We start from the raw sequence: 22,968 nt of genomic DNA, 5'->3' as shown, positions 1-22,968 counted from the left end.
GTGCCCACGCTCCAGTGATAGTCAGTCGGACGATCGATCTCCCCGCCATCGTTGACCATATACATAGTAGTGCTATGATGTAGATGCCAAGGGCTAGGGACTCTCGACTACTACTAATACACCAAGACGGCAGACCTCTCATGTCAATTACTTTCGTAAGACTCTGCTGGTCTGAACACTCTTAGTACGGGGTCTCTCTGATTGTCTGTTTCCACTGTAATTATTAGGTGGCTTCCCACGCAATTTCAAGATCGGCACAGACCCGCTCCTGCCCTGGTCCACTCCCGCGCTTCCCAAGTATATCTCTCCTTTCAACCTCAACTTCGACTTGTTCCTTCAACTTGTTCCTTCGACACTCTACTTTCTTTCTCCCATCTGCCTCTTTTCGTCCTCGCTGTTCACTCCTTTACAGCGTTGTTTTCATAGCAGTCGATCTGCTTAGCCGGTCCTTATCATCATCATCATCATCATCATCCTCGTCGCCATCTCGAGCACCACTCACTCAACTTCCTGGAGAAGCCAGTCTGTTCTGCAGTCAACCTGTACCGTTCTAGAAGTTGGAAGCTGATCCATATACTCCATATACTCCATATACACCGAAAACACCGACAATATGAAGGGTTCATTGATCATTGGCGCTTTGTGTGCCTTGGGTGCTGTTGCCAGTCCGCTCAACATGCGTGTCTTGGTCACTGATATCGAGGTCACTGTGGTCACGATCACCGTTACTGAAACTCCTGGTTATACTCCAGCTGCTGCTACTACTACTGTGCCTGCATCCACCACCTCTGTTGCACCGACCACCGTCCCCGTTGCCGGAGCTGCCAATTTGAACAATGAATATCCGCGTCCGCCATTGACTTCCACCTCTACTTCGACAACTTTGGTCGTGCCTTCATCTTCGTCCACCACTTTTGTTGCTCCTGAACCTACCACGACTGTTGCAGCAGCACCTGCTCCAACTCCTGTCGAACCTTCGACAACCTCAACCTCTACCTCTGCCTCTACCTCTCCTAGCGTCGCCCCATCTAGCGCTGGTTCCAGCTACCAATCCTTGATCCTCAACTCTCACAACATCCACCGTTCCAACCACTCCGCTCCAGCTCTTACCTGGAACGAGACCTTGGCTGAGAGTGCACTCAAATTGGCCAACACCTGCGACTACCACCATGATACGTAAGTATCTCGATATCTATCATAGAAACAGAAACAAAAGCAAAGAACAAAACTAATGAGTATTATAGCTCCCTCGGCCCCGCCGCCAACTACGGCCAAAACATCGCCTTTGGCATCGACTCTGATAAAGTCGACGAAATCATCACCAACATGATGTACAACGACGAAATGATGTTCTATCAAGATCTCTACGGCCAAGCCAACCCGGACATGTCCAAATTTGAGAAATGGGGTCACTTTAGTCAGATTGTGTGGTTGGATACGACCAGTGTTGGCTGTGCTACCGTGACCTGTCAGCCTCTAGCGGAGTCGCATTCTTCCCTGGCCTTGCCGTTTACCGTTTGCAATTACTATCCAGCCGGTACGTATCCTTGATTGTATCGAAAAAACGGAATAATACTGACAATGTGTGACAAGGTAACTACGGCGGTGAATATGCAGACAACGTCTTACAGCCCAAGGGCAACGCCATGGTCGTCGCCTCTTAAAATGCATACTATGGTATATACAAAAGTCAGATACGTATCAGTACATCGTCTGATTCCATAGTCAACAATTATCTGACAAAGTACCGACATGTACCGTACCGTTCTTGACGTTTATATTCATGTACATGCTTTCGCTTTTCGGACTTATTCCATTTCTTTTCTTCTCTTCTTCTCTTCTTCTCTTCTTCTCTCCCATCTCTGGAAGATCCTTTTTTTTGGGGCAAATTTTTTGAATAAAAATTACTTCATTTCTTTTCTAATGCTGGTTGCGTATTTTTACCAAGAGTTTTGATTAATCAAAGCAGTCTTCACTTTTTCCTTCCTTTCTTTCGGTCTTAAAGTAGGTATGCGGTGAGTCGTAGTTATACACTGTATATATGAATTGTCTTGAGTTAGCTATAAAACCTGGTTATGAGACGGGTAGAATATCGAACAGAGGCTGTTGTGTTCCCAGAAATGTCGAGTGGATGATAAGAGATTACGTATTCGAAGAAAAACAACCCCCTAATTCAATACTGCAATATATCTAATCTCTGAGAAATATGACTCACTTCATCCATATAATAACACCCTAAATAGCTCGAACACACAGAATAACCCAAACATATCCAACCAAATGATAACAGTACACGTCTCGTTTAAATATCAACAACCCGACAACTCCCCATCTCACAAACAAGTAAATAATTCCTCGGCGGAGTCCCAGGTTTGACATCTTTGAATAACGGATTTCGTGTCTGGAGCCATGTAGATTTTATCGTCGATTTTGTCGTCGATGATGATGATGATGATGATGATGATGAGCAGCGGATATCGATTACAGACACAGTCGTTACAGATGTCGATGTCGCGTATCCAGCTTCTGCGCGGACACGGTCACGAATAACCTCCGCTGCGGCGGGTGTCTCATCTTTCTGGATCGTTGTAGGTACGATAGCCGTCCCCAGGACACCGGTGATGTTTCGTACTCCTAGCTCCAGTCCAACCATCGCATCGAGGAGATTCACATACAGGAACGGATGTTGCATTAATTCTACTGAAAATGTACTACAGGTCTGGCGCGCTAGTTGTCGGTAGGTATCATCTTCTAGTAATGAACCCAGGCGAACTAGATTCCGAGCGATTATGCCGTTGATAGATGGTGTTGCGGAGTCAGTGCCGCTTTTGAGTCGGAGTAATGGACCTGGTTCGTCGGGGATGGGTTCGGAGGATGTGGTGTAGTACCCGGCGTATGTATCGGGTTCGTCGCCCGGGGCGATGAAGTATTTATTCAGATGTTCTGTTCTGTCAGTCATTTTACTGCACTGGGAAGAAGGAGGGGGGAGAGGGTAAGGCTTACCTTGTAGCTGTTCTGCGAATTGGAGATAACTATCGTCAAACGTCGCTTCGTACATTGTAATCAATCCAGATATCAAAAATGCATAGTCATCTGCAAACCCCGGAGTGTTTCCGCGACTACCGTCACGATAGATGCGCCAAAGCTGACCGGTTGACGGTTCAAAGAGAGTGGTTTTGATAAACTCAACTGCCCTTTGGGCTGAATCTCTGCATTGTTGTGCTTTGATTGTGTCGATTTCTTCGAGTAAGATACTAGCTTTGGCTAGTGCACCAATGGCCAGTCCGTTCCATGCGGCGATAATCTTGTCGTCTAGATCGGGTCGTACACGGGCTTTTTCTCGATATTCTCGCAACTTCTGTTTTCCCGATTTGATGATTTTGATGACTTCCTCTTCACTCAATCCAAATTCTTTTGCGAGTTTGCTCGGCGTGACTTTGATAGAAAGTACGTTCTGGTCCATGAATTCATCGTGAGGGTCATTTTCAGGTGCAATGTTGCCATCTGCCAAAACGCCCCAGTGTCGCGCACATACCCCGGCGTCCCTTTGCCCGAGGACTTGTTTGAGTTCCTTCAACGTCCAGACATAAAATGCGCCCTCACGTTTCTCTGTATCATTCGGAGAAGGTAAACTGTCGGCATCTTCGGAGGAATAATACCCACCAGTCGAAGCTTGTATTGGCTCACTGGTCAGGTAACTCACAAGATCGTAGACAGCCCCCAAAAGCTCCGGTTCATGCGTTGCCCGGAAAGCGTCCACATAGACATCTAGTAGCTGAGCTTGGTCGTAAAGCATCTTTTCGAAATGGGGTAAGAGCCAATCGGTCGTTACGCTATATCGTGCCACTCCATGTCCGATATGGTCGCGAATACCACCTCGAGCAATATTTAGCAAGGTCTTGGTTGCCATTGCTGTTGCCCGTACACACTCATCTTGACCGACAATATCCGATACCGCAGTGGGATACATCCCAAGTCGAATTAAGAAACCGAGATTGGCCGGCGTAGGAAACTTGGGCGCTCGACCAAATCCACCATAGACAGGATCATATCGAGACGCAAAATGCTGAAAAGCTTCCTCGATAAGTTCAATTTCCAAATCTTCACCACCACTTTTAGCTCCCTGCTGTACATGTGTCCCTTCTTCTGCAAACTCGCGCAGTTGTTTAGTAATTTCTTTCGCACTATCTAAGCACCGGGCTTGTTGCGTCTGCCAGACATCGCGCAGCTTTTCCAAAATATCAACAAATCCAATGGGACCTTCAACTCCCCATTGTGATTGCGAGCTTGAATGCGGGCCCGGCCAGTATGTTCCTCCAAATACAGGTTCGAGATCTGGTGTGAGGAAGACGTTTAGTGGCCAGCCGCCTGAGCCAGTTGTGGCTTGTACGTAATTCATATAAACATCGTCAATGTCCGGTCGTTCTTCTCTATCCACTTTGATCGGAATGAATGATTCGTTCAGGATGGTTGCGACTTCTGTCGACATGAATGATTCCTTCTCCATGACATGACACCCTAGAGTGCGTTAATAGTGGTCAATCAGACTGAAAATAAGCACCCACAATGACAAGCGGAGTAGCCGATACTGACAAAGATCAATCGGTTGTGCTTTTTTGCTAGTTCAATCGCTTTCGAGTCCCATAGCTGCCATGCAACTGGGTTATTCATATGGCCGCGGACCTGGTCCTGTCAATACAGAACAAATAAATAACTGCGGCATCTAGTCAACCTACATAAGGAGATCGGCTCTCATTCAGGCGATTCACCAGTTTCAACCTCGGCGCACCCGTCGTCGCATGGTGCTCTTCGGATCGTGCATTAGCCTTATCAGTCATCGTCCTTGCACCCCTTATCCTCTGATTGATATCGAAGCAGTTCACGTGGTCTTGCGCAGTTGTAGCTAGTGAAGTCGAGATCGAAGCTAAGAAGCAGCCTCGTCGCGTGTCGTCGAGGGGTAGCTCTACCGGTCCCCGCCGAACGTGACGATGATGTAAATGGATGCTCCACTGGGCGGTCCCGCTGAAAGATAAAGATGTTTGTATTCGTCTACAGCGTTTCACAAAGGAACATCTCTTTTGTTTGTAACAAGTAAATAGGTGTATGGACAACTTGAAGATGCTAAGATAAGTTTGGAGTTGTACTTGCATAGACGGACAACGGAGGAATGACGCTCGGAAGATCTCCGGATCAGCTTCCGCAAACAGACGCCGGTACGGTCACGTGATGCATATAATTGGTTGAAGATTATCATTGAAGAAAGTATGAACGACCTTACATCTCTGTATACTGATCATTCATCGCCCATCAACTCGGCCAGCTCCCGCTCCTCTTCTTCCGTCAACATGGATTCCTGCTTTGGTTGTTCTTCTTCAACGGGCTTCTTCTTCGCTTCCTCAATGGCCTTTTGCAGATCTGCTGGCTTGAGACTCCACTGCCTTATGGTTGCATCTATGCTGACGCTGACAAGCAAGCTCCCAATCAATAATAAACCAGTTACTTCCTCAAAATGTCCGGTGAAAGTATGATAGAGGTCTCCGGTCTGTTTAAGTCAGCATTAATTCGGTGAGTCGAAGGAGTAAACATACCGCTTTGTTCCATACTCGAACATCTTCATCACGACACGCTGTTATAGCCCACCCCCCTTGTTCGTATACTACCACATCCCTGACAAAGTCTGGATGTTCAAGTATCAAATTCGGTTTCCAGCCGCTATCTCGTGTAAGACACTTTACAGTCTTGTCAGCAGATGCAGTCCACAGGTCGCCATCTTCGTCAAAATATAGCTTGTATACACTTGTTTCGTGAACGATAAGCGGGTCCTCGACATTGCTTGTTGTTAGTCCAATCGTATATTCTCGAATCTCTCGCTCACTTCCAGCCGAGAATAACTTGATAGTTTGCTGGTTTTGGTCCAGAGTGGTTGGATCAATGCACAGATCTTGAACACCTCTCAAGTGATCTTTTAGGACTTGTAATCGTTCACCACTGGCGATGTCGAAGATGATAATCTTGGAGTCGGCTCCACCAGAGATCAAGACATCTTGGCCCCCTATTCGGGCGCATGTCGCAGTCTTTACGAAATCTGAATGTCCTTCATACCGTCGCTGTGACTGTCTCGACCGCACATCCCAGCTCCAAATTGTCTTGTCCCAACAACCAGCAAATATCAATTTGCCATCCGGGCTGAATGCCACACTCGTCACAGGCGCAGTTGGACCTTTGTAAAGAGCCAACCTCTCACCTGTCTAGTCTTACGGTCAATAGAAGTTTGGTCTCAGATCTAGAGAATTGCATACCTACTTCTAGCCCGACTTTCCGTATCGTACCGGCACTTTCAGCAACATAAACATTTTTTGTACTGAAAGGATCAGCCACGATCGCTAATATCTTGCTTTGTAATCTTATAGGGCTGCCATTTTCATTCTTGGATTTGGCGGCCTTGCGATCACTATCTTCTATCGAGGCACTATCACAGTCAGCTGGGATCTACCCTTTCTTAATTTCACTTACTCTGTCTGAAAGAAGTCGTCTCGATGTGATGATTGAGGCATTTTGCTCAGGTTGTCAAGAAGAGGAAAGTCATAGTGTTAGTGCGGAGTGTCAATAAACTGCTCTTTTGGTCTTCATAGCCCCCCGTAGACGATCATCTCAAGCCACAAACAGCTTCCTCGTTATCCACATCCCTCTCCAACCCATCTTCGTCACTATAACCACATTCTTTATTTCTGTTATTTATCGCTCTTTTCTTTGAAAGCGCAAGTGCGCGCCAAATTTTTCAAAATGGATATGAACCATCTAATAGGGTCAGTACTGTCCTGAGACCTTTCTGCGTGTCTTTCATTAACAAGAAATAGCCAGCGGTTCAACTTGATCTCAAAGAGCGATATTCGGTATGTCTCCTCGCACGATCTAGTCATCAAGTTGATTGATAGCAGCTAATTTGATAATAGCTATGTTGGCACACTTCACGAAATTAACCCCGAAGCATCGACAATCGCACTTGAAAATGTCGTCTCTCACGGCACTGAAGGACGACGAGGTAACCAGGGCGAAGAGATTCCTGCGTCAACAACGATCTACGAATACATTGTCTTTCGAGGCAGCGATGTGAAGGATATCAGTGTTGCAGAAGAGAAGAAAGAGCCAGAAATTCCTCCTTCACAAGTACCAGACGATCCTGCCATCCTCGGTGTGAGTGCCACTCGCTTTCCTTCGTACTACCCATTACATGATGAAATATTCGGGCGTAAACACAAATCTGTTCCAAGAGCGCAAAACCATGTGGATATTTCCGTTGCCTTCCTTCTATACTCCATCTCAACTCACAACGCTACTGGTAAATTCGCGATTGACTAGCTAATGTATGTTCAGAGCATGTCCCGCCCTGGCCCTCAAGCCCCCCAGCCACAGCAACAACCTCCTCCAGGACCTCCAAGTGCCCGACCTGGTCCTCCCCCCGGATATCCTCAGCAACCTCCCTTCCAAGGCTACGGCTATCCTCCTTACGGTCAACAGCGTTTCGGCCCTCCTGGTTACGGTCCTCCTGGTCCAGGATTCCCTCCATATGGTGCTCCTCCTGGATGGTTCCCCCAACCAGGTCAGGGTTTCCCACCTGGTGCACCTGGTCAGTTTGCTCCTCACCAAGGACTAATTGGAACCCCTGGTCAACAGCGTCCAGGTGGTCCTCCCGGGCCTCCTATCAACCCTCCCAAACCCACTTCAGAACTTCCCGTTGGTGAAAAGACTGCTCCTCAACCGACTAAGACCGCCACTCCAACACCCGGAGCTGCGCCAGAAGGTCCAACTCCTCCAGTCGAATCCAAACCTACGGTAGCAGAGGTCGCTCGTGGAGCTGCCCCAGCAGCACCTCAGGGTCCGTCTGCAACTGTTCCTGTTACTCAGACTCCATCCAAGTTACCTCCCAATGGCCCCAAGAATGATCGTTTCATCCCGGCTATTCCGATTGCCAACCCCGCCGTGAAGCCAACCGTTCCACTCTCAGCTGCGCAGCAAGGTGCAGTTGCTGCATCTCAAAGCACAGCACAGGCAGCTATAACGGAGGCTACCCGAGCTGCAACAGCTGCGGTTGCAGCAGCAATGGCAAAACTTCCGCAACCTGGTGCTCAAAAGAAACCGAACGACACCGGTGTCGATGACGTGACTAAGAAATTCAACGATATGAAGCCTTACGATCATAACCGTACGAGCCGCGGTACACATCATGGGCCACGAGGCGGCCGTCCCCACGGCCAGCGTGGCGGACCGCATGTTGCAGGAAGGAAGTTAGAACTTCCCGACACCGATTTCGACTTTGAATCTGCCAACGCCAAATTCAATAAGCAGGATCTAGTGAAGGAGGCAATAGCTACTGGATCTCCTATAGTAGAAGAGGAGAAAGAGATCAACAAAACAGAAGAGGTAGCCACAAGCCCTTCGGCCGCTCCTTCAGCATACAACAAATCGTCTTCTTTCTTCGACAACATCTCCAGCGAGATCCGAGACCGGGAAGAGAACACGGGTCGTCCTCGTGAACGCCGCGGTGAAGAAGAGAAGAAGAACATTGAGACTTTTGGTCAAGGCAGTGTCGATGGGTACCGTGGATACCGTGGACGTGGCAGAGGACGTGGTTATGGTCGAGGAGGATACAATCGGGGCTATGGAAATCGAGGACGAGGTAACTACCGTGGCCGCGGTGCTTCGCAGTCTACCGGTGTTCCTGCGCAGACTTAGCCTGTCTTCGTCCGTGGAATCCTTATCGAGTGACACGTCCGCATCATTCTTCATGTTTGGGTACAGCGTACGTTAAAAGGACACCAAAACTCTTCCCTTGTGGCACTTTGGCGTTGTTTTCCTGCCGTGAACTAAACCAAAAGGTTTGTTTCGAGTTATTATCTATTCGCTTTTGTCTGTTTTTACTGGCGCAATCAACGCATATGGAGGGTTCGTACTACGTGGAAATGTCTGTTGAAAAAGAAAAGAAGATGATATTTGCTTTTCATTATTAACCATGATGATGATATCCGATTTTGCACTTCGGTTGATTCAGTACTCGTTTATTATTCATATCAACATTATTCCTTCTGTTTTATGTGCCGATGACTTTTGGGAACTGAGCTGCAAGAGAGAGGGAGTTGTGTATCATACGAAATGTGAATTAAAAGAATCAAGTCAATTGACTGAACTGTATGAAGTAGTGATAAATCATTGCTACTCTTGAAAATCGTCAGAACTCTTCAGATATCAGCGCAGACAGACTAACCCAGTCCGTACACTCATAGTGGAGCTCTCTCTTTGAGCCGCGGTTCAACTTGGACATCATCACATTCCCCTTCTACAGCAATAATACATGCGGCTTCTTTATATTACTTATGCCTACTATTCACTTCTTCATTCATACCTAGGCGATTCTTTTCCCGGATTATCAAGTCCCTCAATTCTATATTGGCTACTTAATTAGGTACCATCCTCACGACCCGCGCGACTGCATTCTTATCAAATTTACTTGAACACTGACTCTGTTACAATTGAACTGCAGAATCTATTTCGCTACTTTCATCTCGACCGCCGAATTTCTACTCAGCTACTATTGTATTATTACGATAAGTCGACTTCGGACCAGCACTACATTATTGAGTTGTCGAACTTCGTGAACTATCCCTGTCGCGTGCCTGATTGACAGCTGTATCGTCCTTCGGCTCAATCTGTTTTACCGAGATAGCCCGCTCGCGCCTCCGTCATCGGTATACGACCGTGAAAGTTCAATTCCTAAGTTGCGAATCTCAATTTCGATATTCTTTTACAAGCTTGAATACAAGTCGACGGCATTATTTGTACTATCGGTTTGTGTTGCGCGGTAGATACCGGCGTGCGGGCCGCGCCAGCATTGTTGAAGCCCATGCAGTAGAGTAGGGGATACCTCAGATCGCAATGTCGGACTCTGTCGGTACGTTGTCGCCTTGATAAACTAAATGTTCAAGAATCAGTGCAGCTATACTGATACGTGTCTGGCACAGATCGAGTCTTTGTCCATGCGCTCAATACGGTCAAGAAGATACCGAGGACGGGCACTGCCCGTCCCCCGGCGGCAGAGAGATTGAAGTTATATGGATTATACAAGCAGAGCATGGGTTCGTTCAAATATAATCTCGTAGGTGGGTTTATACTAAACATGATGGTTTACAGAGGGGGATGTGGAGGGTATAATGGACCGACCCGTGGGCGATGCGCCGGATGTCCAAGCTGAGCGCGAGAAATGGTATATCCCTATCAACTCTCAAGCTTCAAACTACAATACTAAGATTGATTGAAGGGACGCATGGTACTCCCAACGCGGCATATCCCGCACCGAAGCCAAACGACGCTACATCACAACCCTAATCAACACAATGCATCTCTACGCCTCCCAAACCGCCGAAGCCAGAGAACTGGTCGCAGAACTAGAATTTGTCTGGGATCAGATTAAATATAATGCTTCATCATCGACGACGTCGTCTTCGAGTCCGATACAACCCGTGAAAACTTTGCCGGTCGTTGTGCATCCTGCTGCCCCGAGACGGTATGCAAGTATAGATGATCGAATGACGCGTTCAATGCCCGTGGAGATGGAGGATCAAGATGAGGATTTGGCGATATATCGGAGACGATCTGGGGATTCGAGACTGAGGGTGCTGAGTCCTGTTAGTCAGTCTGATGAAGCGGACGTAGTCCGATCACACCGTCAGGACGAAGAAAGTATAGACGACGACGACAACGACGACGACGAAGAAGAAGAAGAAGAAGAAGAAGAAGAAGAAGATTTCCAAGAAGCCCGAGACGGCACCTCATTCTCCTCCGAACCTACCCCCCACGACACTCCAATAATAGAAGAAAATAATAACCGCACCCGCAAAAGACGAAAACGAACCCAATCCTCTCCCCAACCAAACTGGCGCAACCGCATGGAACAAGCCCTCACAAAGATGACCGCCGAAATTGCCGCTCTCCGCGAACAACTCGATTCCACCCACCACCACCACCATCATAACAACTTCAACTACCGCAAACCATCAACATTTTTCCGCTGGCTCCTATCATGGGGAAAATGGCTTTTATATCAGAGCTTGCGCCAACTCCTCTGGCACACTTTTATTCTTTCTGTGCTTCTGCTTTGGCTCAGGGTAAAGGGGGACAGGAGACTTGAGCGGAAGGTTGGAGATGTATTGTTTAAAATTAGAGGTAGAGTGGTGAGTTTGCTTAGACTTGTGCCGAGACGGTGGCCGAGATTGGTGCATTTACCTCTTTTATAGTTGCATTTTCTTTTTTTATAATGTATATATGACTTTGGTGTGTTGTTCTATACATATAAACTACACATTTCAGTGTTTTGGGGGAGATCTGGAGCATGCTATCGGCGTATGGGTTCATATTGGTATTTGGATTGGGTTTGTTTATCTATACTTAGAGAAGAAGCTCGAATGAATATTCCATTTGATACACTTAATTACTTGCTGGTTTATTCGTATAATCTACCAACCCTGAACGATATCTTCCTAGTCGCCCCGTCTGGACCGACATGTTCAACGCTACAGTCTAATCAATCGCTTAACTACCCTTCCTAAAGCTCGAAAAGAAAAAACGATTCTTCTTGTCACCGCTTCCAGCACTCCCCTGCCTGGCGGTCCTCTTCTTTTCATTCTCGAGCTCCTTGCCAATTTCCTCCATCATCATCCTTTCGGTTTCGCGTTCGGTCTCGCGTTCAATTTCTCGTGCGACTTCGTCCATTGTCATTTCTTCGATTTTCTTCTGCAGTTCTCGTTCTCTTTCGATGTCGTGGATGTCGTGAGATATTTCTTTCTTGTCCTTGTCTTCCCTGCTGTCAGGAAGCTTCTTGTCTTCAGGAGCAGAAACAGCCTTGACGCCACCGGTCTTGTAACTTTTGACATCCACAGCCTTATCGTCAGCAGCCTTGGCATTGTCTTCTCCCTCGCTCTTGTCTGTTTCGTCAAAGTCGACGTGGTCGTCCTCCTCCTCCTCCTCATCCTCCCCCTCGTCATCGTCATCGTCAGATTGAAACTCCTCATTATTCTTCACAATCGGGCCCAGAAACTCCTTCAAATTCTTGGGCAACTCCGTCAACAGAAAAGACATGAGCAGTTTCGGCATGATTTTTGCATCCTTGCAAGCCTCCGCAAACCGATACTCCCCCATCTGCCCAATGCTTTCCTTTTTGGGGTTCATCACATGTCCACCAAAGACCTCAAATACGCCTGCATCAAGATCAACACAATAGGCGTACTCGCAAAACAAGCCATCTTGTGCAAACTCCAAGGCAAGTTGAATAGGAACGAAATCATCAACCTTCGCCGCAGCAATGATATCAAAGATCTTGGCGCCCGCGTCTCGACTCAATGTTCGTGGGATCCACTGGCTTGGTCCGACCCAGGGGTCAGTTGCACCGCATTCACAGACTTTTCCATTCTCTCCGTGGGTCGAGTAAGTGTGTCCGCTGACTAGGTCTTCGATCGTCTTGTCGTCGACGATGGTAATGTACTCCAGGCCTTGCTTGAGACGGTCGATGTTACCTGGGACAAGGAGGAAGTTGAGGATGTCTAAGCCCTGGCCTTCAAGGTAGCCGTCCCATTGGCAGTATTGGGCGACCATGAAGCGGCCTTTGTACCAGATGCAGATGAGGCTTCGAGTGCCCATGTTGTTAGGCTAGATGTTGGTTGATGGATAGATGGAAGAGTGAGAGTGAGAGAGAGAGATGGAGAGGGAGAGGTAGGAGTTGAATATTAGACAACCAGGATGTCTACATAAACAAACAAAACAAAGCGCATTGGCTAGTTCTACTGGAACACTCAATCAGGCTGAATCATAATCATTGTCATTGTGATATACCAAATTCACGAATCACACATCACAATTTAGAGAGTAACTGCTACTTCTTAGCAAACCTCTGCTTGGTTATCGCTGCAACCTTGGCTTCATCCCAGATGTAATTCACACTCTCATGCTGCACAGTAGCTTCCAACCAGCGCTTGAACTTGGGCACCTTCTCCTCCAACAGCTTCGGTAGCTTAGTACTAATCAGTCCATACTCGGGCTTAGAGAAACCATGAATACGAAGAAGGAATGATCCCGTAAGCGCCTGCCACCATTAGTATGTTATATTCATCTGCACTCATTAAAAAGTCATACCTCTGCAAGCGTCAACTTCTCACTCCCACCATAAAAGGGACCTTTCCCCTCCACCAACCTCGGCTCAATATCCTTCGCCACAGCCGCAACAAGTGCCTCCGCAGCCTTGTCGCGATCCTCTTCAGTAGCCGCGCCAGCACTAGCAAAGATCTGAGGGTTCACTTTGGTAATGAATGCATCCACGAACCAGTCCAGGCGTGCACGATAGAGAGCATTCTCGACGCCAGTAGATGGTGGGAGGAGATGGGATGGGTGCGCATCAGCGAGGAATCGAGCTACGATGGCTGATTCTGTGATGATGTTTCCCTCGTAACTGAGTGCGGGGACTTGGCCGCGCTTTTGGCTGTTAGTCAGTCGGCATACATAATAGAGTGCCTTGGGAACGTACAGGATTGATTTCCAAATACCATGGCTCTCTAGGAGTGGACAGGTCAATCGTGACTTCCTCAAAGGCTAGGCCGAGTTCCTTGAGGGTGATGTGAGCGCGATGAGCCCATGGACAGATCCTGCTTGTGTAGAGGATGATCTTGGGAGACGACATTTTGCCTGCTGTAGCTGTTGAGAAATCTACAAACATTCGGGTCAAGTAAGAGGAGAAGAGATGGTATTTATAATGAAGTAGTCGCAACTCCATCGACAAATGACGAATGAGGAGATCCATTAGTAAACAGGTTAAAGTCATTGTATTAGTAAAGCCACCCCGGCTTAAGTCCGACCTCCAAAGCGGCACATTTTGCTGGAATCAGTGAGCTCTCGAAAATATATCATTTCTCGTGCTGTTGACTCTAGATGGAAGACAAGCCCTGTAACCATAGACACCAGAATTCGAGATGATAAGATGTCTGGGATTCTAGCGAGAATCGAGACGGAAGACGCGCGACGTCATAGGCAGATGAACTGATAGATGATTGTCGCTAGGCTATCAGATTCGATAGATAGTCTCATTCCAGAGTAGCATCATCTGTATAGTTCAACTGTGATGATATACAGAGGAAAAGAAAAATTCCATGCGATTGTGGCCTCAGGCTTCAGCCTGTCCCCCACCAACCGCCCAAACAAACACGCTGATTGGCCTGCCACTGCGAGTAAACAAGCCAGCTTAGCCCCTCCATCATCTCTCGCTCTCCCAGGCTGCTTCTATTAACTATTCTCCTATCCACCGCCACTCTCACAACAATCACTCCTTGACCTCTCTCAACTCCTACCAGAACTCCACATATAACTCTCTCTGTACGTTGTTCGTCCTCGACCTTCTTGACTACTACGTAGCCCGGTGAACCAGCTTGCCGAACACCCCCCTCCCCGCAATCCGGTCGCACCACCATTATCAGCATCAATCTACAGCCACTGACTATATACCCCTTCGCAGTTCTCTTCGCATAGGATCAATTTATATCCATCGTCATGTCTGTAAGTATTGTCATTGTCTTTATCTCTTCCTGTATACGGAATTCAACTAATCAATGAATAGCTCGCATCAGGGTACGTCGCCATTTCTTGCCATTGATAGAGCACACGACAGGACAACCCCTAACATCTAATCCAGTGTCACCGTCGATGATGAATGCATCAACAAGTTCAACGAATTCCGTCTAAGCCGCGGCAAGACCAAGTTCGTCATCTACAAAATCACCGACGATAAGAAGCGAGTCGTCGTCGACGATGTTTCCGACGACGCCGATTGGGAGGTTTTCCGTACAAAACTCGCTGATGCCAAGGATGCTGCCGGGAACCCTGCGCCTAGATATGCTACCTACGATGTTCAGTATGAGATTCCGGGAGAGGGTCAGAGGTATGTTTATTTTTGGATAGAGATATGGGACCCAATTAACGTGGCTATTATTATAGGAGCAAGATTATCTTCATTTCGTGGGTTCCTCAAGACACTCCCACGCGTGTAAGTGCTCCCCCCCCCGGCGAATCTGTCAGTAGAACCTTGCTGACGAGACTAGTTGTCTATGCTTTACGCCAGCACTCGCGAGGTTCTCAAGAACGCCGTGAATGTCGTCCAGTCCATCCACGCCGATGACAAGTCTGACATTGAATGGAAGAGTGTCCTTGCCGAAGTCAGCAAGGGCAAGGGCCAATAAATTACATTCTCTTTCGTACTTTGAACACACCGGCCGGTTTCCGGGGGAATATGGACTTTTATGTGCTTCACATCTTGCATGCACTGCTGTAAAATTCACTCAAAATAAACGTTCGCATTCCCTCGATTGATTGATTGAATGAATGAATGAATGAAATGGACTGCCAATATTCCTTCCACTTCCATCAATGATTTCTTTTGTTGTGTTGTGTGATTGAGGTTCGATTAGTCTGGATTCTTTTTTACTTTGGCAGTTCGCATTGCGTTGTTTTCTGAACTGTGTATGAGCTTGAAGATGCACAAGTCAAATATCTCTGCTTTTCCTTTCTAGTCTCGTTAGTTTTGCTTGATGAACAGAGGTTTGTTGGGTTGATAAATAGTAAAAGAAAGTCTCGCCCGAGTATAAGACTCGAAGAAGTTGATAGTCGTACGACCCAAAAGGACGGCAAAGTCTCGGGTCCGCGGGACTAGTGCCGTTGCCGACAGCCAATCAGCCGCGCGCAAAAACCGTCATGACCAAGCCCGGCCTCCCGAGCAGAACTTCCACCTCACCTCACGAGAATCAAAATCACCACCAACACAACCCACCTGGTCGACCAATCTCTACTCCATACCTTTCCTGTTGATCGATCAGCTCTTCTCGAGGAGCATCGCTCTCTCTGTAATCCTCTCTCCCGACTGCCTTTTATATCTCTCGCCAATTCTTTTTGTCGCTCGCACACACAATGTTCGTTCGCGCCGCTTCCCAGGCTGCTCGCAGCCCTGCTGTCCGAGCCACTGCTACCCCAATGGCTCGCGTAGCTGCTCAGCAGACCCGTTCCGCCTCCGAACACGCCATTGCCAACCCCACGCTCGCCGGTATCGAGAAGCGCTGGGAGGGAATGCCTCCTCAGGAACAGGCCGATTTGTTCATGCAGCTCCGGGATCGTATGAAGGTTGATTGGCATGAGATGACTTTGCAGGAGAAGAAGGCCGGTATGTATTTACGATCCGTCAGTCAGATGAAATAGGACCGTATTGATGTGGCGGAATAGCTTACTGGATCGCTTTCGGATCCCATGGTCCTCGCAAAGAGACCCCCAAGGGTGAAGGCTGGAAGGTCCTGGCCAAGGTCTCTCAATTGTTCGCCGTTTCCATTGCCCTCTTCTACACTACCCGTCTCTTTGCCAAGGAGCCTCCTCGCACATTGACCAAGGAATGGCAAGAGGCCACCAATGAATATGCCAAGGTTCGTCCCTCGTCCCTCCCATCATGACTTTCTATCAGGATAGCGGCTAACCCGATGATTTACTACGCACAGAAAGAGAAGATCGAACCCATCAGCGGTATCAGCAACCCCAACTATGAAGGTCCCGGCTACATCCAGAGCGCACCTGCCAAGTCCTCATAACTTTATAATCCGTCAACTACATTGGAAGGAATTGTCAAACAATATAGAAATTGAAGATTGGAACACGAGCGAGAGGACTCGCATTGTCTAAATATACAATAGTATTGTCGTCCCGCTCTCTCCCTCTCTTTGATCTCCTGTTCCCTTCCAGTTGGACCTGAATTAAACTGAACTGAACTGAATTGAATTGAGCAGAATTCCATGTATCGTCTACTACTTGTGCCATAGTCAATCTATTTCCTTTGTAACTTGGATTATCTATTCAATGTTGAGCATTGCCTATCTACTTAGAGAAAAGAATCTAGTTTTATATTTATTCAATCGACCGCAATCTGCTATCTAGCTAGCTCTAGCTAGTGATATATACCTGAGTAGAAAACATATCAGGAAGGTAATAGCTATCTACTGCACAAAATCCAATATTATGTACTCTAATTGTTTCCAATTGAATGAAAGGGCATCGATAAAGTCCTGTATCAAAATCCTCCGAGCCAAATGTCGACAGGACGTCATCCCGGTCAACCGTGGAACATTCGCGGCTAACGAGCTGCAGCCTCAGGCACCAACAAGCTACGTATTTTGGACGTAGCAGTTAGCTCGTCAGGTTGCTATGTATGTGAAGCAATTGACCTGGAATTTACTATTTATTTCTGTTCATGTTGATATATCCATACAATTGACTATTTTCGCCTCTAATTGGCGGCCAATCGACGCCATTGCACTGCAGAACGAAAATCTCGTCAAGAAAATGACTTGGATGAGATGGGTTAGTACGGGGCCTGAAACCCCGGCTACGGAACGGAGTGGAAGAGATGTAAACAAAGTGATTGTCCACGAAGAGGTTAGTATGTTGAAGTAATTTTGTATATAGAGATTGGTAAATATCTATAAACAGTATAATAAATAGAGAATTCTATAAAATAACACAGCCTGATCGTGCTCAAATCGAGTTTGTGGTTGCTAGGTCGGGTGTGGTCGGGTCACGGGAACCGGAAAAACCTCCGCCGAAGCGCAACGCCAGCAAAGCCGTCGCACCTCCCTTCGACCTCAGAAACTCTTCATTCAGCAAACCTGCCAAACTTCTCCATCTCTTTTCTCTCCTCTCCCCCATCCTTTTTTTCTGTTTCGCTCTTAAACACCCATCACAATGTTCAAGAGGTATGTCATCAAGTCAATTGAGCTTTTCAGTTTCCTGTCTATTCCCTTCTCCTTCATACTGATCTAGCCATTCTAATTTTTTCTCTACAGCGGCCTCGCCCGGACCTTCGGCAGGGCTGCCTTTGCCCGACCGACCCCTGTGGCTCGTCGCGCTTTCGAGCCTCTTCGTTCCAATGCTCTTCCTGCTCTCTCTGCTCGATTTGCAAGCACAGATGCCAACCTCGTTGGAAAGATTCACCAGGTCATCGGTGCCGTCGTCGACGGTATGTAACACGTTTTTCTACCCGGCAAGGCTTGGCATTGGCACAGCTCGTCGGTGAGCTTGGATTGATGGAAAATCTTTTTCTCAACATCACCACCCCGATTATGTCGCCATCGCCAATGCCGTTTTGCTTGTATTACAAGGATAAATTCTGATGGAAAATAGTGAAATTCGACTCCGAGTCTCTTCCTCCCATTCTCAACGCCCTTGAGACCGACAACAACGGCCAGAAGCTTGTGCTCGAAGTTGCTGTAAGTATCATCCGTACGTGTGTTTAGAGACGATACTAACGTTAATAGCAACACTTGGGTGAGAGTGTCGTTCGTACAATTGCTATGGACGGTATGTATTAAAACCCATTATCTATGCTCAACGCGTCTAAACTCGTACAGGTACCGAGGGTCTTACCCGTGGTGCTCCCGCCAAGGACACTGGCTCCCCCATCAGTATTCCCGTCGGTCCTGGTACGCTCGGCCGTATCATGAACGTCACTGGTGACCCCATTGACGAGCGTGGTCCTATCAAGGCCACCAAGTACGCTCCTATTCACACCGAACCCCCTTCCTTTGCTGAACAATCCACCTCCGCTGAGGTCTTGGTCACTGGTATCAAGGTCGTCGATCTTCTTGCCCCTTATGCTCGTGGTGGAAAGATTGGTCTCTTTGGTGGTGCCGGTGTCGGAAAGACTGTGTTTATCCAGGAGTTGATTGTACGTTCCCTACGCCTGTAATTCTCGACTGTGCTAACAACGTTCAGAACAACATTGCCAAGGCTCACGGTGGTTACTCTGTCTTCACTGGTGTCGGTGAGCGTACTCGTGAGGGTAACGATTTGTACCACGAAATGCAGGAAACTGGTGTCATTCAGCTCGAGGGCGAGTCCAAGGTCGCTCTCGTGTTTGGTCAGATGAACGAGCCCCCCGGTGCCCGTGCCCGTGTCGCTCTTACTGGTTTGACCATTGCCGAGTACTTCCGTGACGAGGAAGGTCAAGACGTGCTTCTCTTCATTGACAACATTTTCCGTTTCACCCAGGCCGGTTCTGAGGTGTCTGCCCTTTTGGGTCGTATCCCCTCTGCCGTCGGTTACCAGCCCACTCTTGCCGTCGACATGGGTGTCATGCAGGAACGTATTACCACCACCACCAAAGGTTCCATTACCTCCGTGCAAGCCGTCTACGTGCCCGCTGACGATTTGACTGATCCTGCCCCTGCCACCACTTTCGCTCACTTGGACGCCACCACTGTCTTGTCTCGTGGTATCTCTGAGTTGGGTATTTACCCTGCTGTCGACCCTCTTGACTCCAAGTCTCGTATGTTGGACCCCCGTGTCGTCGGTGAGGACCACTACCAGACCGCCTCCCGTGTCCAGCAGATGCTCCAGGAGTACAAATCCCTCCAGGATATCATTGCCATTTTGGGTATGGACGAATTGTCCGAAGCCGACAAGCTTACCGTCGAGCGTGCCCGTAAATTGCAACGTTTCTTGAGCCAACCTTTCACCGTTGCCCAGGTCTTCACTGGTATCGAGGGTAAGCTCGTCGACTTGAAGGACACCATCCGCAGCTTCAAGGCCATCATCAACGGTGAAGGTGACGATCTTCCCGAGGCTGCTTTCTACATGGTCGGTGACTTTGAGTCTGCTCGTGCCAAGGGCGAGAAGATTTTGGCTGAACTTGAGGGATCTTCATAAAGGATGTAATATCAATTTAACTTAACTGTTTGTTTCATTTGTCACTTGCATATCGTCTCCGCTTTCTTTTAGCGCGTGTGTATATTACCCGTATAAAAGAAATGGATTAAATGTTCTCTATCTGTCCAATAAGTTTAGCTGTTATGGCATCCATGTCAAGCTGAGACTGGATCGTAGATATATATGTAACATGAGCCTTAGCCATTCCCAGATAGGAATGTCGTGCATAAATAGAAGCGTCCTGCATAATTTAAATACCCTCAACTCTGTTCACTACATTCAAAAGGCAACTAACAATCAAAAAAAATGTCCCAACAACCCGCTCAACCCAATAGCCCCAAAAAGGAGGATGGGTTGAAAATAATCCTAACAGGAGGCGCCGGCTGCATCGGTTTCGCAATCCTCAAATCCCTCCTAACCCACCATCCAACCGCAATCATACACATCCTCGACATTACCTCTCCATCATTCGCCGATTATCCATTCAATCTATTCGAGCAGGTATATAAAAATGGACAACTCCATTTCCATAACGCGGATATCACGTCCCCTCCCGCATTGGGCAGGATATTTAAATCCGTGAGACCGACAGTGGTTATTCATTCAGCATCGATTATTCCTTCGGCTGCTAAGAAGAAGCGATTGAGCGATGAGGAGTTGTGGAAGGTTAATGTTGACGGGACGAGGAATGTGATTGATATCGCTGAAAAGACTGAGGAGGTTGAGGTATTGGTGTATACGAGTTCGTGTGATGCTGTCAAACCGGATAGTTGGATGGATTTGGTGAATGCCTCGGAAATTCAGACGGAGCATCTTAGGGAGGGGGAAAAGTGGGATAGTGAGTATGCTAGGACTAAGGTCAGTCCCCTTTCCTTTTCTTAAATTGTGTAGGTAGATCTGATAATAGTGTGGAAGGCAAAAGCAGAATCCCTCATCCTCTCCCCAACACTGAGAATAAGAACATGCGCAATCCGCACGCACGGCGTCGTGGGCACGCTAGATGCAAATCTGTTCCCTTTAATAGCGACAAGTCCACGCAGGATCAGCCTAGGCTCGGGGAAGAATTTATATGATTTTTCGTCTGCTGATAATGTCGGTTTGGCGCATGTGTTGGCTATGAATAACCTACTTGATTCTCCAGATCATAAAAAAGAAAGCGCAAATCGGCGCGCTTTTTTCGTTACGGATGGATCTCCAAAACCATTCAGGGAATTACAAGAAATGATCTGGCGGATTGTGGATGATGAGCCTGACAAAAGCTATGGAAGATATACGGTTATTCCGGTTTGGCTATTTACGGCTATACTGAAGATAGTGTCGTTGTTTTCGAAGACGACTGCTATCTCGCCGAGTGAAGTTGGTGATGCGGTTGCGATGAGGTATTTTGATATTGGCGAGGCGAGACGGGTGTTGGGGTATGAGCCTGAGGGGAATAAGAGGTTGAAAGAGTCGTTTAGGGAGGCGTGGGAGTGGTGGAGGAGGGTTCAGAGTTAGACGCAGACACAAATGGGGGGGAAGAAATGAGAGTTGTCGGTTGATAGTTGATGGAGTTGTATGTACTCATCAAGCCCAAAAGCGGTTGCCTTGCAATCACCCATCCTGATAGCCATGCTCAGAAGATCATATAGACGAGGGTTTAGGCATTGCAGTTCTCATTCTTATAATGACTTCATCGCACATACAAATCATGTACGATGATACACTACAAATTCACTTACCTTTCTTAGTGTTAGTATACCCAATCCGGTAATTCTCAAATCCTCTCTAAGCTTGTTCGAACTTCAGCAGGCTGCCGTATATCTAAGATATAGTTGCATTTCAATAAATGAATTGAGATATGAAATTAGGTAGAACAATTATTCGTTATGACTATTGGCTGTTTTGGTGTTGATGTTGCAACTACAGTAGGCATCCGCATTTCTATCTACTCACTTTGCTTTGATCTCTAGGATTCAATGCATATAATTTGGGTATATAAACCTCCCGAGAGATTCAATGTAATGAATGAATAAAATGAATAAGTAAAAACAAAAAACAAAACTTTTTTCTACAATTCCCTCATAATTACCCAAAATAACAGTCTCAATGTCCCGTCTCGAGACAAAACTCCTCTCCTACTCGCTACAATGCGCCTCTCACACACACGCCCAGATTCAATACTCGCAGCCATCAACTACGACTCCAAAGTCGAGTACTCAGTCAAAATCGAAGATCTTGGACGATGGTCAAGTAACAGCGTCGACACGGATAGTAACTCCGAGCACGTCGACAGCGAGAGTAGTAGCACCACGGACAAGAAGACATGCATACGCCGAAGCAAAATCTTTCTTAGCACAATAGCCTCTCGACATTAACAAATGCGAAATGGAGCCATATCAACTCCCACTCTGGCCAATATCCTAACCCGGAAGAGAGCGAGTCTAGACTTATCCACAGTCCGGAATGTGGTTTATATCACAGACGAGCAGAAATCAAAGAATCTACGATTGAGGATTCAATCAATCCGACTCAGACGTGTTACTATCGCCTCGAGTCAGTTGAAGCGCGTGCCACTTGTTGAAAGATCAATGCTGAGGAATTGTGTGGTGAAGGTGAAGATGGGGATGAGAAGCTATGGATTTCTGAAGCTGGTGAAGAGTCTGAGACTCTTCCGGTATACGAATCATGACTACATGTACCAGTATGACGAGACGACTATTGATAATGATTTATGATATCCTTTCTGCTAACTATCGGCAACTGATACTCACTGCTCAAATCATGCAATACCCATAGTACGTACTTCCATCTCAAAAGTAAGAATAATCTCGGGATACCAAATCTAGTATCCCTGCAGCTTATACTCCCCTCCCCCCCCCCACGCAATCAACCATGTGATAACATAGGTAATTAACTAAAAAGCGGCTAATTCCAGCCTTTTAAATGGCATTATTGGCTTGGATGTATACGGAGCACATTAATAGGATCGGATCTTGGTTAGAAGTGAATTTAAGCGGAGGATTTTCCCGGAAGGGGTCTTTTTTCCCCCGCATATTAATTTGTTCCCCCGGATTTTTGTACTCCAGAATGTGTACTCGTGATCTGTTCTAACAGATCAGACAAATATCCATACTGCAATCAGTTTCTCAGTGTACTGCAGGACGTTCTACTTTGTTTCGCCTCTAATCTCATGTATAGGTGACTTATCCCTGGCCAAATGGA

At 47.2% G+C, this 22,968-nt stretch overlaps 11 protein-coding genes across 13 annotated transcripts, besides 9 other annotated features; 7 read left to right on the top strand and 4 right to left on the bottom strand.

Moving 5' to 3' along the window:
* Positions 1–27: 27 nt before the first annotated feature.
* TSTA_042860 (SCP-like extracellular protein, putative) lies at positions 28–1,982 on the top strand. Of its 2 annotated transcripts, XM_002484722.1 has the most exons (4): positions 28–155; positions 228–1,176; positions 1,245–1,537; positions 1,594–1,982. In XM_002484722.1, the coding sequence occupies exons 2-4, from the start codon at positions 614–616 to the stop codon at positions 1,662–1,664; spliced, it is 927 nt and encodes a 308-aa protein (XP_002484767.1). In that variant the 5' UTR covers positions 28–155; positions 228–613; the 3' UTR covers positions 1,665–1,982. The 2 variants fall into 2 exon arrangements, with proteins under 2 accessions (XP_002484767.1, XP_002484766.1); XM_002484721.1 differs by having other exon boundaries at positions 120–1,176.
* Positions 452–487: a microsatellite.
* Positions 1,819–1,856: a microsatellite.
* A 237-nt stretch (positions 1,983–2,219) lies between the features above and the next one.
* On the bottom strand, positions 2,220–4,934 carry TSTA_042850 (DUF255 domain protein). The gene is made up of 4 exons (XM_002484720.1): positions 4,737–4,934; positions 4,566–4,683; positions 3,004–4,518; positions 2,220–2,943 (listed from the first exon to the last, which is right to left on the bottom strand). Exons 1-4 carry the CDS (start codon positions 4,836–4,838, stop codon positions 2,303–2,305), a joined length of 2,376 nt encoding a protein of 791 aa, XP_002484765.1. The 5' UTR covers positions 4,839–4,934; the 3' UTR covers positions 2,220–2,302.
* Positions 2,439–2,467: a microsatellite.
* Positions 4,935–5,126: 192 nt separating the features above from the next.
* On the bottom strand, positions 5,127–6,569 carry TSTA_042840 (WD repeat protein). Its single transcript, XM_002484719.1, has 4 exons — positions 6,514–6,569; positions 6,304–6,469; positions 5,589–6,248; positions 5,127–5,542 (listed from the first exon to the last, which is right to left on the bottom strand). The coding sequence occupies exons 1-4, from the start codon at positions 6,552–6,554 to the stop codon at positions 5,294–5,296; spliced, it is 1,116 nt and encodes a 371-aa protein (XP_002484764.1). The 5' UTR covers positions 6,555–6,569; the 3' UTR covers positions 5,127–5,293.
* A 214-nt stretch (positions 6,570–6,783) lies between these two features.
* On the top strand, positions 6,784–9,210 carry TSTA_042830 (G2/M phase checkpoint control protein Sum2, putative; the record flags this gene model as incomplete). The annotated part of the gene is made up of 4 exons (XM_002484718.1): positions 6,784–6,806; positions 6,858–6,893; positions 6,954–7,194; positions 7,375–9,210. The coding sequence occupies 4 exons, from the start codon at positions 6,784–6,786 to the stop codon at positions 8,731–8,733; spliced, it is 1,659 nt and encodes a 552-aa protein (XP_002484763.1). The 3' UTR covers positions 8,734–9,210.
* A 720-nt stretch (positions 9,211–9,930) lies between these two features.
* Positions 9,931–11,288, top strand: TSTA_042820 (Acyl CoA binding protein, putative; the record flags this gene model as incomplete). The annotated part of the gene is made up of 4 exons (XM_002484717.1): positions 9,931–9,946; positions 10,017–10,130; positions 10,186–10,258; positions 10,313–11,288. The coding sequence occupies 4 exons, from the start codon at positions 9,931–9,933 to the stop codon at positions 11,286–11,288; spliced, it is 1,179 nt and encodes a 392-aa protein (XP_002484762.1).
* Positions 10,740–10,763: a microsatellite.
* Positions 10,764–10,798: a microsatellite.
* Positions 11,289–11,478: 190 nt separating the features above from the next.
* On the bottom strand, positions 11,479–12,794 carry TSTA_042810 (uncharacterized protein; the record flags this gene model as incomplete). The annotated part of the gene is made up of 2 exons (XM_002484716.1): positions 11,619–12,794; positions 11,479–11,564 (listed from the first exon to the last, which is right to left on the bottom strand). The coding sequence occupies exons 1-2, from the start codon at positions 12,685–12,687 to the stop codon at positions 11,479–11,481; spliced, it is 1,155 nt and encodes a 384-aa protein (XP_002484761.1). The 5' UTR covers positions 12,688–12,794.
* Positions 12,002–12,030: a microsatellite.
* Positions 12,724–12,759: a microsatellite.
* Positions 12,795–12,844: 50 nt separating the features above from the next.
* On the bottom strand, positions 12,845–13,802 carry TSTA_042800 (glutathione S-transferase, putative). The gene is made up of 3 exons (XM_002484715.1): positions 13,568–13,802; positions 13,180–13,515; positions 12,845–13,129 (listed from the first exon to the last, which is right to left on the bottom strand). The coding sequence occupies exons 1-3, from the start codon at positions 13,754–13,756 to the stop codon at positions 12,920–12,922; spliced, it is 735 nt and encodes a 244-aa protein (XP_002484760.1). The 5' UTR covers positions 13,757–13,802; the 3' UTR covers positions 12,845–12,919.
* A 505-nt stretch (positions 13,803–14,307) lies between these two features.
* Positions 14,308–15,641, top strand: TSTA_042790 (cofilin). 2 transcript variants are annotated; one of them, XM_002484713.1, is made up of 6 exons: positions 14,308–14,409; positions 14,549–14,589; positions 14,651–14,661; positions 14,726–14,971; positions 15,028–15,076; positions 15,132–15,641. In XM_002484713.1, the coding sequence occupies exons 2-6, from the start codon at positions 14,584–14,586 to the stop codon at positions 15,267–15,269; spliced, it is 450 nt and encodes a 149-aa protein (XP_002484758.1). In that variant the 5' UTR covers positions 14,308–14,409; positions 14,549–14,583; the 3' UTR covers positions 15,270–15,641. The 2 variants fall into 2 exon arrangements, with proteins under 2 accessions (XP_002484758.1, XP_002484759.1); XM_002484714.1 differs by having other exon boundaries at positions 14,308–14,589.
* Positions 15,397–15,424: a microsatellite.
* Positions 15,642–15,818: 177 nt separating the features above from the next.
* Positions 15,819–16,940, top strand: TSTA_042780 (cytochrome c oxidase subunit V). The gene is made up of 3 exons (XM_002484712.1): positions 15,819–16,243; positions 16,303–16,496; positions 16,569–16,940. Exons 1-3 carry the CDS (start codon positions 15,994–15,996, stop codon positions 16,656–16,658), a joined length of 534 nt encoding a protein of 177 aa, XP_002484757.1. The 5' UTR covers positions 15,819–15,993; the 3' UTR covers positions 16,659–16,940.
* Positions 16,816–16,849: a microsatellite.
* Positions 16,941–17,767: 827 nt separating the features above from the next.
* Positions 17,768–19,894, top strand: TSTA_042770 (ATP synthase F1, beta subunit, putative). Its single transcript, XM_002484711.1, has 6 exons — positions 17,768–17,816; positions 17,907–18,079; positions 18,244–18,329; positions 18,378–18,420; positions 18,471–18,787; positions 18,835–19,894. The coding sequence occupies exons 1-6, from the start codon at positions 17,806–17,808 to the stop codon at positions 19,765–19,767; spliced, it is 1,563 nt and encodes a 520-aa protein (XP_002484756.1). The 5' UTR covers positions 17,768–17,805; the 3' UTR covers positions 19,768–19,894.
* Positions 19,895–20,073: 179 nt separating this feature from the next.
* On the top strand, positions 20,074–21,261 carry TSTA_042760 (hydroxysteroid dehydrogenase, putative; the record flags this gene model as incomplete). The annotated part of the gene is made up of 2 exons (XM_002484710.1): positions 20,074–20,625; positions 20,683–21,261. 2 exons carry the CDS (start codon positions 20,074–20,076, stop codon positions 21,259–21,261), a joined length of 1,131 nt encoding a protein of 376 aa, XP_002484755.1.
* Between the last annotated feature and the right edge of the window lie 1,707 nt (positions 21,262–22,968).

This window comes from Talaromyces stipitatus, genomic scaffold (genome assembly GCF_000003125.1).
Source record: "Talaromyces stipitatus ATCC 10500 scf_1105507295515 genomic scaffold, whole genome shotgun sequence".
NCBI lineage: Eukaryota > Fungi > Ascomycota > Eurotiomycetes > Eurotiales > Trichocomaceae > Talaromyces > Talaromyces stipitatus.
This window is presented reverse-complemented; position numbering and strand designations above follow the sequence as displayed.

Excerpts from the sequence above, each read along its gene's own strand:
- TSTA_042860 (XM_002484722.1), top strand. The coding sequence starts at position 614 with ATGAAGGGTTCATTGATCATTGGCGCTTTGTGTGCCTTGGGTGCTGTT. Across the intron at positions 1,177-1,244 it reads TGCGACTACCACCATGATAC|CTCCCTCGGCCCCGCCGCCA; the intron begins GTAAGTATCTCG and ends TGAGTATTATAG. Across the intron at positions 1,538-1,593 it reads TTGCAATTACTATCCAGCCG|GTAACTACGGCGGTGAATAT; the intron begins GTACGTATCCTT and ends ATGTGTGACAAG.
- TSTA_042850 (XM_002484720.1), bottom strand. The coding sequence starts at position 4,838 with ATGACTGATAAGGCTAATGCACGATCCGAAGAGCACCATGCGACGACG. Across the intron at positions 4,684-4,736 it reads ATGAGAGCCGATCTCCTTAT|GTCCGCGGCCATATGAATAA; the intron begins GTAGGTTGACTA and ends TGACAGGACCAG. Across the intron at positions 4,519-4,565 it reads CGGCTACTCCGCTTGTCATT|GGTGTCATGTCATGGAGAAG; the intron begins GTGGGTGCTTAT and ends AACGCACTCTAG.
- TSTA_042840 (XM_002484719.1), bottom strand. The coding sequence starts at position 6,554 with ATGCCTCAATCATCACATCGAGACGACTTCTTTCAGACAGA. Across the intron at positions 6,470-6,513 it reads GACGACTTCTTTCAGACAGA|TGCCTCGATAGAAGATAGTG; the intron begins GTAAGTGAAATT and ends TGACTGTGATAG. Across the intron at positions 6,249-6,303 it reads TACGGAAAGTCGGGCTAGAA|ACAGGTGAGAGGTTGGCTCT; the intron begins GTAGGTATGCAA and ends CCGTAAGACTAG.
- TSTA_042800 (XM_002484715.1), bottom strand. The coding sequence starts at position 13,756 with ATGTTTGTAGATTTCTCAACAGCTACAGCAGGCAAAATGTCGTCTCCC. Across the intron at positions 13,516-13,567 it reads GGTATTTGGAAATCAATCCT|CGCGGCCAAGTCCCCGCACT; the intron begins GTACGTTCCCAA and ends AACAGCCAAAAG. Across the intron at positions 13,130-13,179 it reads AGAAGTTGACGCTTGCAGAG|GCGCTTACGGGATCATTCCT; the intron begins GTATGACTTTTT and ends TAATGGTGGCAG.
- TSTA_042790 (XM_002484713.1), top strand. Across the intron at positions 14,972-15,027 it reads ATTCCGGGAGAGGGTCAGAG|GAGCAAGATTATCTTCATTT; the intron begins GTATGTTTATTT and ends CTATTATTATAG. Across the intron at positions 15,077-15,131 it reads CTCAAGACACTCCCACGCGT|TTGTCTATGCTTTACGCCAG; the intron begins GTAAGTGCTCCC and ends TGACGAGACTAG.
- TSTA_042780 (XM_002484712.1), top strand. The coding sequence starts at position 15,994 with ATGTTCGTTCGCGCCGCTTCCCAGGCTGCTCGCAGCCCTGCTGTCCGA. Across the intron at positions 16,244-16,302 it reads TTTGCAGGAGAAGAAGGCCG|CTTACTGGATCGCTTTCGGA; the intron begins GTATGTATTTAC and ends GTGGCGGAATAG. Across the intron at positions 16,497-16,568 it reads CCACCAATGAATATGCCAAG|AAAGAGAAGATCGAACCCAT; the intron begins GTTCGTCCCTCG and ends TACTACGCACAG.
- TSTA_042770 (XM_002484711.1), top strand. Across the intron at positions 18,080-18,243 it reads CATCGGTGCCGTCGTCGACG|TGAAATTCGACTCCGAGTCT; the intron begins GTATGTAACACG and ends GATGGAAAATAG. Across the intron at positions 18,330-18,377 it reads AGCTTGTGCTCGAAGTTGCT|CAACACTTGGGTGAGAGTGT; the intron begins GTAAGTATCATC and ends TAACGTTAATAG.